The sequence below is a fragment of the Sinocyclocheilus anshuiensis genome, unplaced genomic scaffold (assembly GCF_001515605.1).
Source record: "Sinocyclocheilus anshuiensis isolate Anshui unplaced genomic scaffold, SAMN03320099.WGS_v1.1 scaffold1566, whole genome shotgun sequence".
Classification (NCBI taxonomy): Eukaryota; Metazoa; Chordata; class Actinopteri; order Cypriniformes; family Cyprinidae; genus Sinocyclocheilus; species Sinocyclocheilus anshuiensis.
Window position 1 is genome coordinate 199,026 of NW_015546165.1, and position 16,538 is coordinate 215,563.

Here is a 16,538-nt window from a genome sequence, read left to right on the forward strand (position 1 = left end):
TGGGCGATATAGCTAAAAAAATGTATCAACGATATAATGTTTCATATCGTTCGGTATCGATAATTATTGACTTTTTATAACCTTTTTTAAAACAAAGAGCTATTTAATTGGAGTTATTTTTATAGTGCAGCAGTCGTATTTGTCCGTCTAAAAAATGTGCTGAATATGTTGTGTGAATGGCTTGGTTTCGGTTTTAACCCATTCAAGATCTTCTCCGCATTGAGCTTCTATATTTCTCTAATATTTTGAATGAATATGAACTAGTCGTGGGCTAAACTAACAAAACATGAAACTACACTTACATCATTATCACCGCATCTCGCTCCACTGATGACGCTCCCCGACACACTCCTAACATTCAAATGCAAATGTTTATTTTAAATTCGACTGATATTCATTCTTTATTCACAATCTCCTCATCACAGGCAGTACAACACTCATGTTCGTGTTCGTGTGTGCTGTCTGCGTCACTCAGAGCACGTGCCTTCAGTATATCATGCGCTATATCGAACATTTTTTATATCGTTATCGAAGAAGGTGTACCGTCGATAAATATCGAGGCCCAGGCCTATCCCGTATTTTCTAATAATATTACCAAGGGGCAACATGTATATTAAAAATAGCAGAGGACCCAGGACAGATCCTTGTGGCACTCCATACTTTACTGGTAATAATTGAGATGACTCCCCGTTTAAATAAACAAAGTTTTAAAATAATGTTTTAAAATATATTTTAAAAATAAAAATATTTTTATAAATTGCAACATTATATCTATCTATATTCATCTATATATATGAATTAAACATGTATGTGTAACCGTTGAAAAACTTTTGTAACTGTTATTGTGCTGTGGATATGAATCAGTATTGCGTGTGATGTGGACTCGTGACACGTGTGTGTGTGCGTGTGTGTGTGTGCGTGTGTGTGTGCGTGTGTGTGCGTGTGTGTGTGTGTGCTGCAGGTTGGCCCCCATGCGTCTCTACACTCTCTCTAAGAGGCACTTCGTTCTGGTGTTCATGGTTTTCTTCTTCTGCTTTGGCGTCTCCACACTCATTGGTGTGTCAGGTAAGAGCTCTGCTTTCCCAGCATTCACCTGCTCGCTGACGTGCTCTTAACGTTTCATTCGAGACCCTCAAGAGACCTAGTGTGTCATTTCACAACTCTTGTTCAGTGAGTGCACTTAAAAGGTAAAAATGCCTGTTTATTTGAACACATCTACCATTTAAATCTTCCGTTATGATGAAGTTACTAAACAGTTTATTTTTAATGAATATTACAAGTCTCCAGATCATGAAACTTTATACTTTATGTCTAGTCAGAGTCACTTACTTGTCATACATCTATACATGCAGTGTGCATCTGTTGTAGATTTAAATATGTATATATATATATATATACACATATTTAAAATCCAGACTAGATCGAATCCTAGCGGACTGAGCGCTGTGTTTCAGTAACTTTAAACGAGTGCATTCTCAGAGAAAGGCACACAGTGCCTGATTTCTATCCTGGCAGGACTGAAACACACAAAAGCAAGGCATTATTATATGAGATGTGCAGCTGAACTGACTGATAAACATCTCTCCTGCAGGACCGAAGATCATCAGTGAGAATTATTACAACGGTTTAAGCGTCAGCGCCAATGGATCAAAGGTGAGAGTCGTGCGATCAACTGCAGATTTGCTCCTAAATATTTATTTATTTTGTGTCCCCTGCTCACCAGTGCTGCATTTATTTGATCATAAATACAGTAAAAACAGTGAAATATTATTAGAATCTAAAACAGCTGTTTTCTTTTAGAATATCTGTTAAACTCATTTATTTCTGTGATACGCAGCTGTATTTTCAGCATCATTACTCCAGTCTTCAGTGTCACATGATCTTCAGAAATCATAATAATATGCTGATTATTAGAAACATTTCTGATTATTATCAATGTTGAAAACTGTTGTGCTGCACAATATTTTTGTGGAAACCTTCATAGTGTATTTTTCAGGATTCACAGATGAAGAATATTTCATATTTTTATTGTATTTTTTATCAGATAAATACAGTCTTGGTGAGCAGAAGACACTTCTTTCAGAAACATTTAAGCGTCTCTATTATTCCAAGCTTTTGAGGGTTAGTGTAAGTGTATTTTGGGGTTAAATGTGAGCGGTTTTGTCTTCAGACTGGCCCTTTCGACCTCAGATCTCAGCCGCTGTCCAACTACAACCAGCAGCTCTGGCTCACGTGCATCATTCAGCTGGACAGCAACAGTGAGCCGCGTCTTCATGCACTGATTCACTGGCTCTGTTTGTGAGCGAGTCGTGCTGATGAAGTGTGTCTTCAGTTGCAGATTTGAGTTTGAGGGAGTTTGGGATGAACGTGGAGCTGCAGGGTGTGATGCAGGACGCCAGCGTGATGCGCATCAGCAACAACATGCACAACAAGAACCGAAGCCTGCACTGCACCGCCGTGAGTGTGTGTGTGTGAGTGTGTGTGTGTGTGTGTGTGTGTGTCTGTGTGTGTGCGTGTCTGTGCGCATGTCTGTGTGTGTGCGCATGTCTGTGTGTCTGTGTGTGTGTGCATGTCTGTGTGTGTGCGTGTCTGTGCGCATGTCTGTGTGTGTGTGCGCATGTCTGTGTGTCTGTGCGCATGTCTGTGCGTGTGCATGTCTGTGCGTGTGCATGTCTGTGTGTCTGTGCGCATGTCTGTGTGCGCATGTCTGTGTGCGCATGTCTGTGTGTGCATGTCTGTGTGTGTCTGTGTGTGTGTAAGTGTGTGCATGTCTGTGTGTGTGTGTGCATGTCTGTGTGTGCGCGTGTCTGTGTGCATGTCTGTGCGCGTGTCTGTGTGTGTGTAAGTGTGTGTGTGTCTGTGTGTGTGCGCGTGTCTGTGTGTGTGAGAGAGTGTCTGTGTGTGTGACGCTCCGGCCGTCAGTCCGATCCTCATGAGTGTGTGTGTGTGTGTGTGTGTGTGTGTGTGTGTGTTACAGCACCAGCAGGCGTGTGACGAGATCATCGTGCTGCATCTGGGATATCTGAACTACACTCAGTACAAGATCAACGTCAGCTTCAGGAACCTGCAGGACAGAATCAGAAACGTGACTTTTGTGGTGAGTTCAGATTTTAACTCTGTCCTGCATGTCGAGAGAAAAAATCTGCTGATGTGCAAAAGCGGCCTAATATTAGGTAGCTGAATGCTGGACTCAAAGAAATCTAAAACCCTCATGTGCAGCTTTTCACAAAATAAAATAAAAGATGTTGCAAATTAGATATATGGATTAGCTTTAATGGTTTTTCGGTTTTAATTACACAAAAGTATTAAATTTAACTCACAATCTGCAGAAAAATATGTTCAAAAACTCAAAGTTTACATAAACACAAGTTTATAAATATATTAGGGCTGTTGGTTTAACCCGTTAATGTGCTGTGATTTAATTATGGAAAAAATAAAGCGTTAAAATATTTAAATCAAGGTCACAGCAGATCTGATGAGTCTCTGATCGACACACAGCGGTGATTCGTTACTGAATGAATCTGTGGTTCTGAGTGAATCGAGTGAGTCAGTGATTCAGTGACTCATTCTGCGTCCCAGTGTTCACACTCTCCATCCTAAACAGTACGTGAGATGAGAGGAAGTGCGTCCCAAAGCATAGTATGTTGAAAAGAGTTTGCCAGAATCCTGGATGATCGGCTACTCTAATGGCTCATATTACCCACAATCCACTGCGCTTTGGAACTACAAACAGGAGCCGGATTCATTCAGCAGATATGATGCAGTACAGCAGTGAAATCCAGGATCACGCTCGAGTCTGTTTCTCTGTGTTTTGTGCTTCCTCAGTTTAAGATGTACAACGCCACGTTCTCTCAGGTGGAGATCTGGTTCCGCTTCGTGTTTGTGGTGATGACCTTCATCGTGACCGTGAGTTACCGCCGCAGACCGTGTGCATGACTGAGCGGATCTCCGGCGTCTGATGCTCATGTTGTTTGTGTGCAGTGTGTGTTCGCTCACTCCTTGCGCAAGTACTCCATGAGGGACTGGGGCGTGGAGCAGAAGTGGATGTCTGTTCTCCTGCCGCTGCTGCTGCTGTATAACGGTGAGACAGCAAGAAACTAATGCTTTCATTCAGCAGATTTCTATTTCAAATAAATGATCATGTGACACTGAAGACTGGAGTAATGATGCTGAAAATACAGCTGCGCATCACAGAAATACATTACAGTTTAACAGAGATTCACAGAGAAAACAGCTGTTTTAGATTGCAATAATATTTCATAATTTGTACTGTATTTTTGATCAAGTAAAAGCAGCCTGTGTGAGCAGGAGAGACTTCTTTATCTGATGTGCCGATGCTGTGTTGTAGATCCGTTCTTCCCGCTGTCGTTCCTGGTGAACAGCTGGTTTCCGGGAATGCTGGACGCGTTCTTCCAGGCTCTGTTCCTGTGTGCGCTGCTGCTCTTCTGGCTGTGTGTGTATCACGGGCTCCGAGTGCAGGTACGGCCCCTGACGGCCCTCGCTGGAGCACACCCTCGGCTCGCTCACTCACCTGTGCTCTCACCTGCAGGCAGACCGGAGGCTCCTCACCTTCTACCTGCCCAAGCTGCTGATCGTGGGTCTGCTGTGGCTCTCGGCCGTCACGCTGGGAATCTGGCAAACGTGAGAAACCTGCTGCTCTTCACCATACACACACTCACACTCTCTCTCACACACACACTCTCTCACGCACACTCTCTCACGCACACACACACACACAGAGTACACCGTGCATGTTTGTGATGGTCGTCTGATTGTTTTGCTCAGATCTGCGGCTGAAGTTCCTGACGGTGCTGACGCTACTGGTGCTGGTGATCAGGTAAACACTCGGTTCACAGCAGCGTCTGTACATGCAGGCGTTCAGATGAGTGAAGGGCATTTCCTCTTCCTGTTTCCTCAGTGTGCTCATTCTGTACCTGAGATTCGGCTCCAAGGCTTTGCAAGACAACTTTGTTGCCGAACTTTCCACTCACTACCAGAATTATATCCTTCCACTAGAGCTCGTACAGCATCAGTCACTAGAAATCCGTATGGATTGTAAATGTGTTTCCATTAATAACACATGCCTAGAAAAATCATGACATTTTTTTTGTATATTTTATTAATATTTTTAATTAGTTTTATATTTTCCAAGTTTTAGTAATTTTACCGTTTGTCCTTTTATACAGTCTGTACTGTTTATATTCATTTTTATTTTCTTAGAGCATCAAACCAAACCAAATACTTTTAAGTTTAAAGTTTCTTTTTTAAATATTTTTAACGTTTTTTTTATTTCAAGTAACAAATATTTTTAAGGTTTCGTTATATTACAACTTTCTTAAATTTAGTGATTTGTTTTAATGTTTTTTGTCATTTTTTTTATAAATTTAAAATGTATAGTTTATTCATTTTTTAATAGTTTTAATAGTTCAAGTTGAAAATAAGAGATTTAAACGTTATTTCAAGCAACAAAAATATCTTTGTGATTTTAGTCAACTATAATAACCCTGGTTTAAAGTCATACTATTATAGTTTATTTTCAATTAGATTTTGTTTTTAGTTCAAGTTGAAAATTTAGATTACATTTTTGTTAAATGGTTGAAATCTAAAGTGGTTCTCCTGAGTGTCTCTCTGCACCCGCGGAGTTTCTCTCCTTCTACGGCCTGCTGAACTTCTATCTCTACACGCTAGCGTTCGTCTACTCGCCCTCCACAAGCGCTCTGTACGGTGAGTCCATCGCCGCGCGGTGTTTCTGCAGCAAAGCTGGCCTTCGTCACGTAGCCGTGTGTGTGTGTGTGTGTGTGTGTGTGTGCAGACTCGCAGCTGAAGGACAATCCTGCCTTCTCCATGCTCAACGACTCGGATGATGACGTCATTTACGGGTACGTCCCCACATCACGACACTCGTGCCATCCAAACCATGCTTTCTGATGCTCCTGTGTGCATCTGTTTCTCTGAAGGAGCGATTATGAGGAAACGCCTCTCCAGAACGGCCGCGCCATCAAAGCCAGCGCCAAATACCAGGATGAGAGCGGGAGCGACTGAAAGCGGAGTGACTCCGGATCGCTGGCGTATGTTTAGCGGCTGCCGGTGTGTAAAGCTACAGTGGCGTGTGTTTGAGTGTCAGCGAAGGGCAGCATTAGATCTGAGCTGCGGCTGATGATCAGTGTTCAGACACTATTAGGATGAATGTCATCGTTCACCTGGAAATTAAAAGGAGAAAAATTAATCGTGTATATTTTCCTGAAGCTGATGTTTAAAGCACATTTAACCCCTGAAATGATGAAAACCACACGATGAGCTTACCTTAAATTCAGTAGCACACAGAGTACATTGATGTTTAGTTTTACAAAATGTATTTAGGTGTAAACATAAAAAATTATGTATAAGTATTTTCATATAAAAATATGAATATCTTTTTTTTTTTTTTTTTTTGCAATAACAAATTAGGGTAAAATGTGCTTAATTGACGTTAAAATAAGTATATAGGGTCTTAAAAATAGCCGTCTTCTCAAACTATTTTTTCTTGATTTTTGAGTGAAATATGTTGGGAATTTCTTGGCAGTGTTTACCAGAGTTTTTTCTCATCAGACTCCATGAATGATGTGAGGAAGCTGCTTATGTGCATTTATTTCTAATGATTTCTGTCTGGTTTGGCCAACACGGAGATCCTGTGTGATCTCTTCTTTTTGTGTATTTATGATTCTGATGTTGTGGGTCTGAATCACTTCCAGAAGCGCCTTGTTTTCGTCACTGTAAGCACTGTTTGTTCACTCCGTTGTCTTAATGTAGTGAGGGTTGTCGGTCAGTACTGGACTCTGTGCTCCTGAAATGTTGATTTGTGTTTACTCGCGTGCTTTATCTGTGATGACTGAAGATGAAGGTCACAGGCCTCTCCACATGTACACAAGATCATTCCCAAACTTTCCTTGTGTGACGTCTGAGTGCATGTGGAATAAAAGCTCCAGACATGTTTACGAGGAGAATTCGTGTGTTTATTGTACACGGGATTGGCTGAAGGTGTAGTTCAGTCTGAACACACTGACGATGCAGTACAAGTGTTTATTCTCCCATCGGGCCGAGCAGCTGCCTGCAGAAGAGCCACATAAATACACTGACATCTGCTCATATATTACTATCCTCAATCTAAAATACAACTAAAACTTTCATACATTATTAAATAAACTGCAACAGAAGAGCAAAGCTTTACTTTTTTGTTTTTGTCATAAACAGACAAAATGTCTCAGATTAGTAAGCATAAGAAATGTTTAATATTAGGCAAATGTTAATGTTGTCGGTGGAACGCTCGGCGGTTGTCATGGAAATGACGCACACGTCATGACGCGTTTCAAATCAGTCCCCTAATGGAGAACATGAATGGAGGTTTTACTTCCGCAACTCGACTGCATATTTTCAGTGTTAAATGTACTAATAAATGTGTGTTACTTCGAATAACTATCCAGTAATGTAAGCTGATTAGCGCTCTGTATTTTGTGAAAGGCGCGGCTGTAAACGCGCTACTTGTTTGTGTCCAGCAGGCGGAAGTAACGCCCAAACAGCGCTGCGGAATCATGGGTAATGTAGTTCCGCTGTTAACATGACTATTCAATAATAAACATATGTAGTTTAAAAAATGAGAAACAGCTGGCTTCAACAAAAGCATATACTATCGATTTACACTCTCGTAGCTCTCAGTAGCACAAACTTTAAAGGTTTAATAAGTTATCGTTAAAAATCAAGTCCCCCATGAAGAAAATGAATGGGGTTTTTATTTCCGGAACTGGTCTGATTATATTTTCTATATTAAATATACTTTGGAATTTTTTTGTTTTTTGGAAGCTTATGGAAGATGATTCGCACTCTACCTGAATATTACATTTCAGACGTATGGACAAGCTTTTATTTTAAAATAAAATAAAAGTCAGTAGCAGGACTCCTTAAATTTAAACTGTATTTGCTTCAGGTTTATTATCATCACTAGATACTTTTTTCTTTTTTTTTAATCGATAAACAGAAAAGTCGGAAAGTGTGCGCTGTTTTCTTCAGTCGATGATCGCTGTGTGTCGCCCTCTAGTGCTGCAGATGCGCCACGTGTATGTGTGTGTGTGTGTGTGTGTGTGTGTGTGTGTGATTGGTCCTGTTGTGAATGAACGGTCTTGAACAGATAACATGATTGTGGACTGGTTTGGTGTGTGCAGGTCTGTCTCTTCTGCTCGGTGTTCCTCAAACATCACGTCATGTTCCTCAGCTGTGTTCTGCTGCTGTGTGTCCTGCACGTCTGCGGCGGGACCCCGGACCCCGACAGAGAGATGTGCTACTCTCGGCAGCATCAGGACGCCGCTGTAAACACGCGTGTGGCTCTGGATCAGAAGGGGACCGTCATGGTGGCCCGAGCCAAGCCGTCAGAGAAAGACTGCATCCTAACCTGGTGCTCGGAGGACATCGGTTCAGGTGTGACACAAACACACTACATGAGTGCTGTTCATGCGGCGCTCTGCTGACGAGCTGTGATGTTCTCACAGGGCTGAAGTGTAATCTGGTGGTGTATGAACCTGGAGATCTGAGCTGCCAGCTCTTCCACTGTCCGAGCGAGAGAGACTGTCCGCTGATGACAGCCAGCGCCGGAGTCAACACCTACAACATATTCAAGGGTGAGCAGAGCCGCAGTCACATCAGCAGTCACTGCTCTTCTGATTCAAAACAATGAGTGCTGATGAGTCTGTGCAAAGGATTATGGGGAATGAAGTCAATGACAGAGTGTCAATAGTCTGCAGTGGACATCCAGGACACTGCAGCTGGTGACCCTGCAGCACAAAACCAGTCAGAAGGGTTAGGGAGATGAATAAATCAGCTTTCCATTGATGTATGGTTTGTTAGGATAGAACGATATTTGAAAATCTGGAATCTGAGGGTGCAAAACAATCTAAATATTGAGAAAATCATCTTTAAAGTTGTCCAAATGAAGTTCTTAGCAATGCATATTACTAATCAAAAATTAAGTTTTTATATATTTACGGTAGGAAATTTACAAAATATCTTCATGGAACATAATCTTTACTTAATATCCTAATGATTTTTGGCATAAAAGAAAAATGTATAATTGTGACCCATACAATGTATTGTTGGCTATTGCTACAAATATACCCCAGCGACTTAACACTGCTTTTGTGCTCCAGGGACACAAACATATATTTATCAAGATATTATGAAGAAAAAAATGTCTGTATGTATGTGGTTACTTGCAAAGACCACATCTCTCATTTTCCTTCAGTTTAACTCGATGTACTAAAATAAACTAAGACTGAAGTAAAAATGATTCAAACATATTTAAAAGCAACCAAAAGCTAATAAAATGGCAAAAACACACAACTGAATTAGTGAAACTTGAACGAAAATGAGTAATATAAAAACTAATTCAGAATATTAATAAAAACTACAGTGGTATCTCAATGATACTAAAAGCCCAACCCTAACACTGGTCGGTTTCTGCAATCGATTTGATCTTTTCAGGTATAACTCATCCGACAACTAAAGGAAGAGTAACAGCCAAACCCACGACTACAAGTACGAGTACGAAACCAGCACCAACAACAGCCACATCCTCCAGCAGCAGCACTGAACCCACTGAGTCAGAATCACCCGTGATGCTGGAAACCGTCGCTATGACGACCGCACCCGCTACCACGGCAACCAGCACCACACAGCCCACCAGCACGACTAAAAGCACCAGCACTAAAGCGCCGCATCCTCCTCCACGGACGCCCGTCAAACCCAAGCGACCCAAGAAACCCAGCAAACCCTCGAGACCCGAGACGCACTCAGTGAAGCCCACCAGAGTCCCTACAGGCCCCCCGACCAGCAGCACACCATCCACCACAACAGCCACGACCACAGCAGCGCTGCTGGAGCTGGAGAGCGGCCCCGTTCTGTCTCGTCCAGGGAAGCCCAAGGTGTCTCGGGTGATGTGGAAGAACAGCCTGCTGGCCATCGTGGTGACCACACTCATCTTCCTCGCGCTCATCCTCTCTCTGGCGGCCCGTAAAGCCATGGAGTCGTTGGACAGACGCCACTACACCAGACTGGAGCTCAATGAGCTGCACTACGAGCTTTAAACACCAGAAGTGTGTTTCCCGTTCGCTCTCTGGGGAAAAGCTAGACACTGAACGCTGTGGACGCTTCATCTGTGAATAGAGAGAAATCAAAAGCAATACACTGAACTCAGGTGGCCTCGAGTGATGGCGAGCAGCAGCACTTCTGTCAGACTTTCTTTGGGTTTGTTTTGCGGGGCAAGTTCTGTTCTGTTGAAGTGAGCTGCTCCTCTGTTTCTTCACTAGTGGATGCGGCGCTCGTGTTTGTCTATCACCTGTCTGTTATCTGACTGGACGAGCGAGTGTGTCTGTGATTCACTGAACAGCATGAGATTCAGAGATCTGCTTGTCTGCTTCGGTGGTTTCTAATCTGCTGTTATTTGTTGTTGGTACATTTTTGGCGAGCCTTGTCTTTTACAGACACCTCGAGATTAATGTGATTGTTTCTCTTGCAAGAAATAAAAAGGAGTCTTTTGCAATATTTAAAAGATTTATTATTACATTCTGATTAAAAAAAAAAGCTTAAATGAAGAGTGCTGAGGGTATTTGTGAAGTGTTGGTTATTCATTTTGACGAGTTATGCAAATACAGAAGCAAAAGCGTTAAAACACTTGTTAGTGCAAACAATGATTAATGCTGTTCTTTTGAACATTCTGTTCATCCTGAAAAATAAAGTGTATCAGTTTCCACAAAAAAATTAATGTTTTGAACATTGCTAATAATCAGAAATGTTTCTCGAGCAGCAAATCAGTATATTATACTGATTTCTGAAGATCATGTGACACTGAAGACTGGAGTAATGATGCTGAAAATACAGCTGCGCATCACAGAAATACATTACAGTTTAACAGATATTCACATAGAACATAGCTGTTTTAGATTGTAATAATATATGATCCGCTGCAGGGCTGTGTTTGGACGCGAGAGGGCGCTGTGTCACATCTCTATGACACATCCAGAAATCACACTCACTGATATATCACTGCATGATTCATATTTCAGATTTATGCGCTTGTAGCTGTCGATAGAGATTCATCTTCACTGAAGATCGATTTTTATTGCCATGGTAAAAAAACAACAACAACAACACCTTTCCATTGCAGTAGCAACAGATACACACATTATAGGCTACACAGTGTAATATAATATCACCGCAAACACAAATCACAACAGATAATCTGGCTGAGAGAGAGAGTCTGAGAAACTCCCATGATACGTGTCTGCAGTGTTCAGTGATGATGGAGAACAAACGAGAGACAATACGCGAGTAATAATGAATGAAATATAAATTCGGGTTCGTGGCGCTTTGTGTTGTTTTGTGTTTCGGGCCGCAGCACGAACCGCTGCGTGAAAAACTAGTCCCATCGGAATGCGCTTCCCTGCCTTTATCCGCGCGCCCACAACGCTCGCGACGCCTCTTTCCCCGCATTAACCGGTTGGTTCCGCGTCTCCGCCGCGCTGTGATCTCACACAGAGAAAGAGAGACGCGAGTGCGATGAAATACAACAATAGCGCGCCGCGCCGCGGAGCTGGAGCTGGAGAGGGGAAGGGTTCGGAAGCGGCCGGGAGTTCTTCCTGTGAGCGGAAGGAGACGGACGCACGGACTGCGCGATGTCGCGGTCACACTGAAGCACCGACTCCATCAAACCGATGAGAAACTGCGGCGGAGATTCAGCGCGAGGAATCCGAATCACAGACGCACGCAGCCGGAGCGATGCGAGCGAGGCGGCGCGGCTGAGCGTTGAAGATGGGTGCCGTACTACACAGTCTCTTACTGTGCACTTTGTGTTTGCAGATTCGGGGTGAGTTTGATTTACAGCGCGATCTGCGAGGAATCGCGTCGAACGCGTGAGCTCTCCGAGCGTCGTTTCAGCCAGTGCTGTACTGTTGGAGAAACGCGTCGGTCTGTGTGTTTGCTGATGTGTAACGAGCTTGTTTTGTTTCCCTCGAGTCCTGCGAATCTGCTCTCCTCAAACTCGCCCGTTTTCAGGCGCTTTTGTCCCGAAACCCTCGACTGTTTCCTGCGCGTTTCTGTGGCCTGCGTGCGTCTGATCGCGCTGCTGCAGATCCGTGTGTGGAGACGCTTTCTGGGCTTTGTGTTTGATTCAGTGCTGTGTTTGAGGCTTTCTGCGCTGGAGAATCACTTTTAGCCATTATGTGGGGGTTTGTAAACAGTATTGTGTTCAACAGCTGTTCAGGTGTGTGTGTGTGTGTGTGTGTGAGTGAGAGAGAGAGAGAGTGTGATGGTTGACATGATCTGAGGCCAAATATTAAGTGTCCAAAAAGCTCCGTATTTCCCCTGTTTGCCCTCGGCTGAGTCTGGCACGGGCTTCACGGAGTCGCCCGGAGTTCTGCAAGTTTCCAAATATTTGGAAAAGGAAATTCCCCATGTTAGAAAAACAGGCCGTGGCTGGAGGCGAGAAGGTTGAGGTCGCCCTCCATCACAGTGTGTGCCGGTGTTTGTGGTGGAAGTGTCAAATTGAGGTTTGATTCGGTGCCAGATCCCTGCAGAGAGACACACACTATACACACACTCTCTCTCACACACACACTCTCACATGCACACTCACACACACTCTCACACCCGCACACACACACACTCTCTCTCACACGCACACTCACACACACTCTCTCACACACACACACACACACTCTCTCGCACACACACTCTCACACACACACACACACACTCTCTCTCTCACACTCTCACAAACACACTCTCACACGCACACTCACACACACACACACACTCTCTCTCGCACACGCACACTCTCACTCTCACCCGCACACGCACACTCTCACCCGCACACACACACACTCTCTCACTCTCTCACACACACACTGTCTCTCACACACACACTCTCTCTCTCTCACACACTCACACACACACACTCTCTCTCTCTCACACACTCACACACACACACTCTCTCTCTCTCACACACTCACACACACACACTCTCTCTCTCTCACACACTCACACACACACACTCTCTCTCTCTCACACACTCACACACACACACTCTCTCTCTCTCACACACTCACACACACACACTCTCTCTCTCTCACACACTCACACACACACACTCTCTCTCTCTCACACACTCACACACACACACTCTCTCTCTCTCACACACTCACACACACACACTCTCTCTCTCTCACACACTCACACACACACACTCTCTCTCTCTCACACACTCACACACACACACTCTCTCTCTCTCACACACTCACACACACACACTCTCTCTCTCTCACACACTCACACACACACACTCTCTCTCTCTCACACACTCACACACACACACTCTCTCTCTCTCACACACTCACACACACACACTCTCTCTCTCTCACACACTCACACACACACACTCTCTCTCTCTCACACACTCACACACACACACTCTCTCTCTCTCACACACTCACACACACACACTCTCTCTCTCTCACACACTCACACACACACACTCTCTCTCTCTCACACACTCACACACACACACTCTCTCTCTCTCACACACTCACACACACACACTCTCTCTCTCTCACACACTCACACACACACACTCTCTCTCTCTCACACACACACACACACACTCACTCTCTCACACACACACTGTCTCTCACACACACACTCTCTCTCTCTCACACACACACACTAGTTTGGATTTTTCATAAGCTGAATTTTTATGGACATAAATGCAAAGCTAGCAGCAGTGAGCTCCTGCAGGATGAGTCTGTACAGTCGGTGACGGTGATCACTGGTTGAAGTCGTGCTCGTGTCTGGAGTCTTTCGTTACTGAAGAGATTTGGTTCTTTTTAGTTTTAGTGCAATAGTTCAGTAGGTGTTTGCACGTGAAAAATACACTTAAAGGGTTAGTTCGCCCAAAAAGGAAAATTCTGTCATTAATTACTCATCCTCATGTCGTTTCAAACCCGTAAGACCTTCGGTCATCTTCGGAACACAAATTAAGATATTTTGGATGGAATCTGAGAGCTCTGTGAACCTGCATAGACAGCAAGGCAACTGAAATGTTCCCAAGTCCAGAAACGTAGCAAGGAGATCTGTAAAATAATCTATGTGACATCAGGGGTTCATCCACAATTATACAAAAGCTACGAGAATACTTTTTGTGCACAAAAGAAAAAAAAAAGACTTTATTCAACAAGTTTCCTACATTGTTGTGATTTGATCTGAACGGAAACAGCGTATCCGCGTGGCGGGACATGCTAACATGTTGTGTTCCCTTCAATCCGGTGCTTAAATGTTCTTTACTCGGTCTGAAATTGAGCTTTGTGAAACCTGCAAGAAGCCTGACATGTCGTCTGAGAATCACAGCATGACTCTGGCGTTGCTAGTGCAGTGATCGTTCAGAATCATGAAGCCTCATTTGTTTAGGCGTGACCTCTGACCTCTGCATGTCGTCTCTGTCTCCCTCAGGCCTGCCGCTCCTCTTGTATGCGAACCGGAGGGACTTGCGGTTGGTGGACGCGGCTCACGGTCGAGGGAACGCCACGGTGGTGATCGGCGGTTTGGAGGACGCAGCGGCGGTGGATTACGTTTACGAGCAGGGACTGATTTACTGGAGCGACGTGAGCGAGGAGGCCATCAAGCGGACGCTGTTTAACGGGTCAGGGCCCGGCGGGCTCCAGAACACAGTCGTGTCCAGTCTGGCCTCTCCGGACGGCCTGGCCTGTGACTGGATGGGGAATAAGCTCTACTGGACCGACTCCGAGACCAATCGGATAGAAGTGGCCGAGCTGGACGGGACGCACCGGAAAGTGTTGTTCTGGCAGGATCTGGACCAGCCGAGAGCCATCGCTCTGGATCCGGCCCGAGGGTGAGTCCATGGCACACACACTTCACCGAACACTAGGGATGCACCGAATGTTCGGTAACCGAAATTACTCCAACGAAAATAGCAAAAATAGTGTGTTCAGCCGAATAAGCGAAAAGACCGAATAAACCGTACCGAACACGGGCTGGGTAAAAAATATCGATATCTAGATATTAATCGATTCTCATTGTTACGGAACGATATCGATTCTTAAATCCCAAGAATGGATTAGTCTAGCCTGTTTTCAGTTAATGGACAGAACATTGAAAGACACTTCTCATACAATATATCGCAATAAGCATTGTGCTTTGTTACTTTTAATATGAAACAAAGTCTCAGATTTCAAATTTTGTCCATTGTATTGCAGTATTCAAGCAATAAATGTTGTTTTGGCACTGTTTAATGTGGAGTGATCGCTGAACTGATCATCTCCTACGCTTTATTACTAGTTATAGCACAAAATAAACATGACTAAACATCCGAAGGTAAGTTAAACGAAAGAGTACAACTTTACAATCCGTATCCGGTCTCATGTAATCGCTCGATCTGTGTTTCAGCCGCGCAAAGACGCCAATATAACGACTTGTAAACAATGTCATGTCACATTTACCTCAGAAAAACATATTCGGTGACCATAAACTCATTAGTCAGCCAGAAAATTAAACTGTAGAGAGGGGCATTTTGCTAAATATGTGCACCATATAACATATTCATTATAACTTTGACTGTTCTTCAATGTTTAATTTATGTTTGAATAAATCCATCAAGTCTTTATGACAGCCACCATTATGTTTATATTAAAAAAAAAACCCGAATTGAAGTAGAAATATTATGTAATTGTAACTTTATTATTTTAAAACTTCATTAAGTGTAATTTGAACAAATCAGTCAGTTTTAACCTTCAATATTATAGTAATGTGGTACTAACTGACTCTCGTGTGTATTTTAGTTGAGAGATTTTTTTTTCTTGAGAAAATTTGCCATGTACTGTACCTGATATATAACCAAAATAATCCATATTGAATTGCAAGCTTGTGAATGAGAATCAAATCAAATCGTGAAATTTGTGTCAAAACCCAGCCCTAGCGAATGACGTGACGCGATCAGATAGCAACCAGCGAAGAGTGAGAGGTGCAGGGCGACAAACATGTCCGCTAGGCATGGGCCGATTACCGGTTTCAAGGTATACCGCGATTTCAAAATGTCACTGTTTCAAAACCGCTAATATTTTCCATTATACCGTTCCTGCGGTATGCGCTGTTTTTCATGTTTTCTCAAAGACTGAAAGTGTAGGAATCCCTCAGGTTGAGTGAGTGTAGAGAGTAACACGTCTCCTGCTGTTGGTGCGAGCGAGCGGTCAGTCACGTGTGTGTAGGACGGACGAACCACTGATCTATAATAGACTCATTATATATAGATCAGTGGGCCGAGCTTAAGGAGCTTACCCTGGAACTCACGCGATTGGCAACCGGATGCTTTTTGTCTTATTCAAGCAACTCATCTCTGTTCTGGACTTGCACAAACTGCGTTGCAATGCAATCATTTTCCAAAATGTCATTTATGTGAAAATATGAAGTCTGTAAACGGCTGTTAACACAGGCCAGAGACGCTGAAGACG

The 16,538-nt window shown here is 43.6% G+C and overlaps 2 protein-coding genes and 1 pseudogene across 2 annotated transcripts in view; all 3 read left to right on the plus strand.

Annotated features, from left to right (window-relative positions):
- LOC107701369 (transmembrane protein 181-like) overlaps positions 1-6,363 on the plus strand; it is a 7,698-nt pseudogene extending 1,335 nt beyond the window's left edge.
- A 1,837-nt stretch (positions 6,364-8,200) lies between these two features.
- Positions 8,201-10,270, plus strand: LOC107701368 (mucin-2-like). The gene is made up of 3 exons (XM_016503362.1): positions 8,201-8,448; positions 8,520-8,648; positions 9,508-10,270. Exons 1-3 carry the CDS (start codon positions 8,235-8,237, stop codon positions 10,107-10,109), a joined length of 945 nt encoding a protein of 314 aa, XP_016358848.1. The 5' UTR covers positions 8,201-8,234; the 3' UTR covers positions 10,110-10,270.
- A 941-nt stretch (positions 10,271-11,211) lies between these two features.
- The window catches only part of LOC107701357 (low-density lipoprotein receptor-related protein 6-like), a 31,388-nt gene continuing 26,061 nt past the window's right edge, over positions 11,212-16,538 (plus strand). Inside the window, 2 exon segments of the mRNA XM_016503345.1 lie at positions 11,212-11,887; positions 14,524-14,923. Coding sequence (XP_016358831.1) covers positions 11,833-11,887; positions 14,524-14,923 — 455 coding nt within the window. The 5' untranslated portion in view covers positions 11,212-11,832.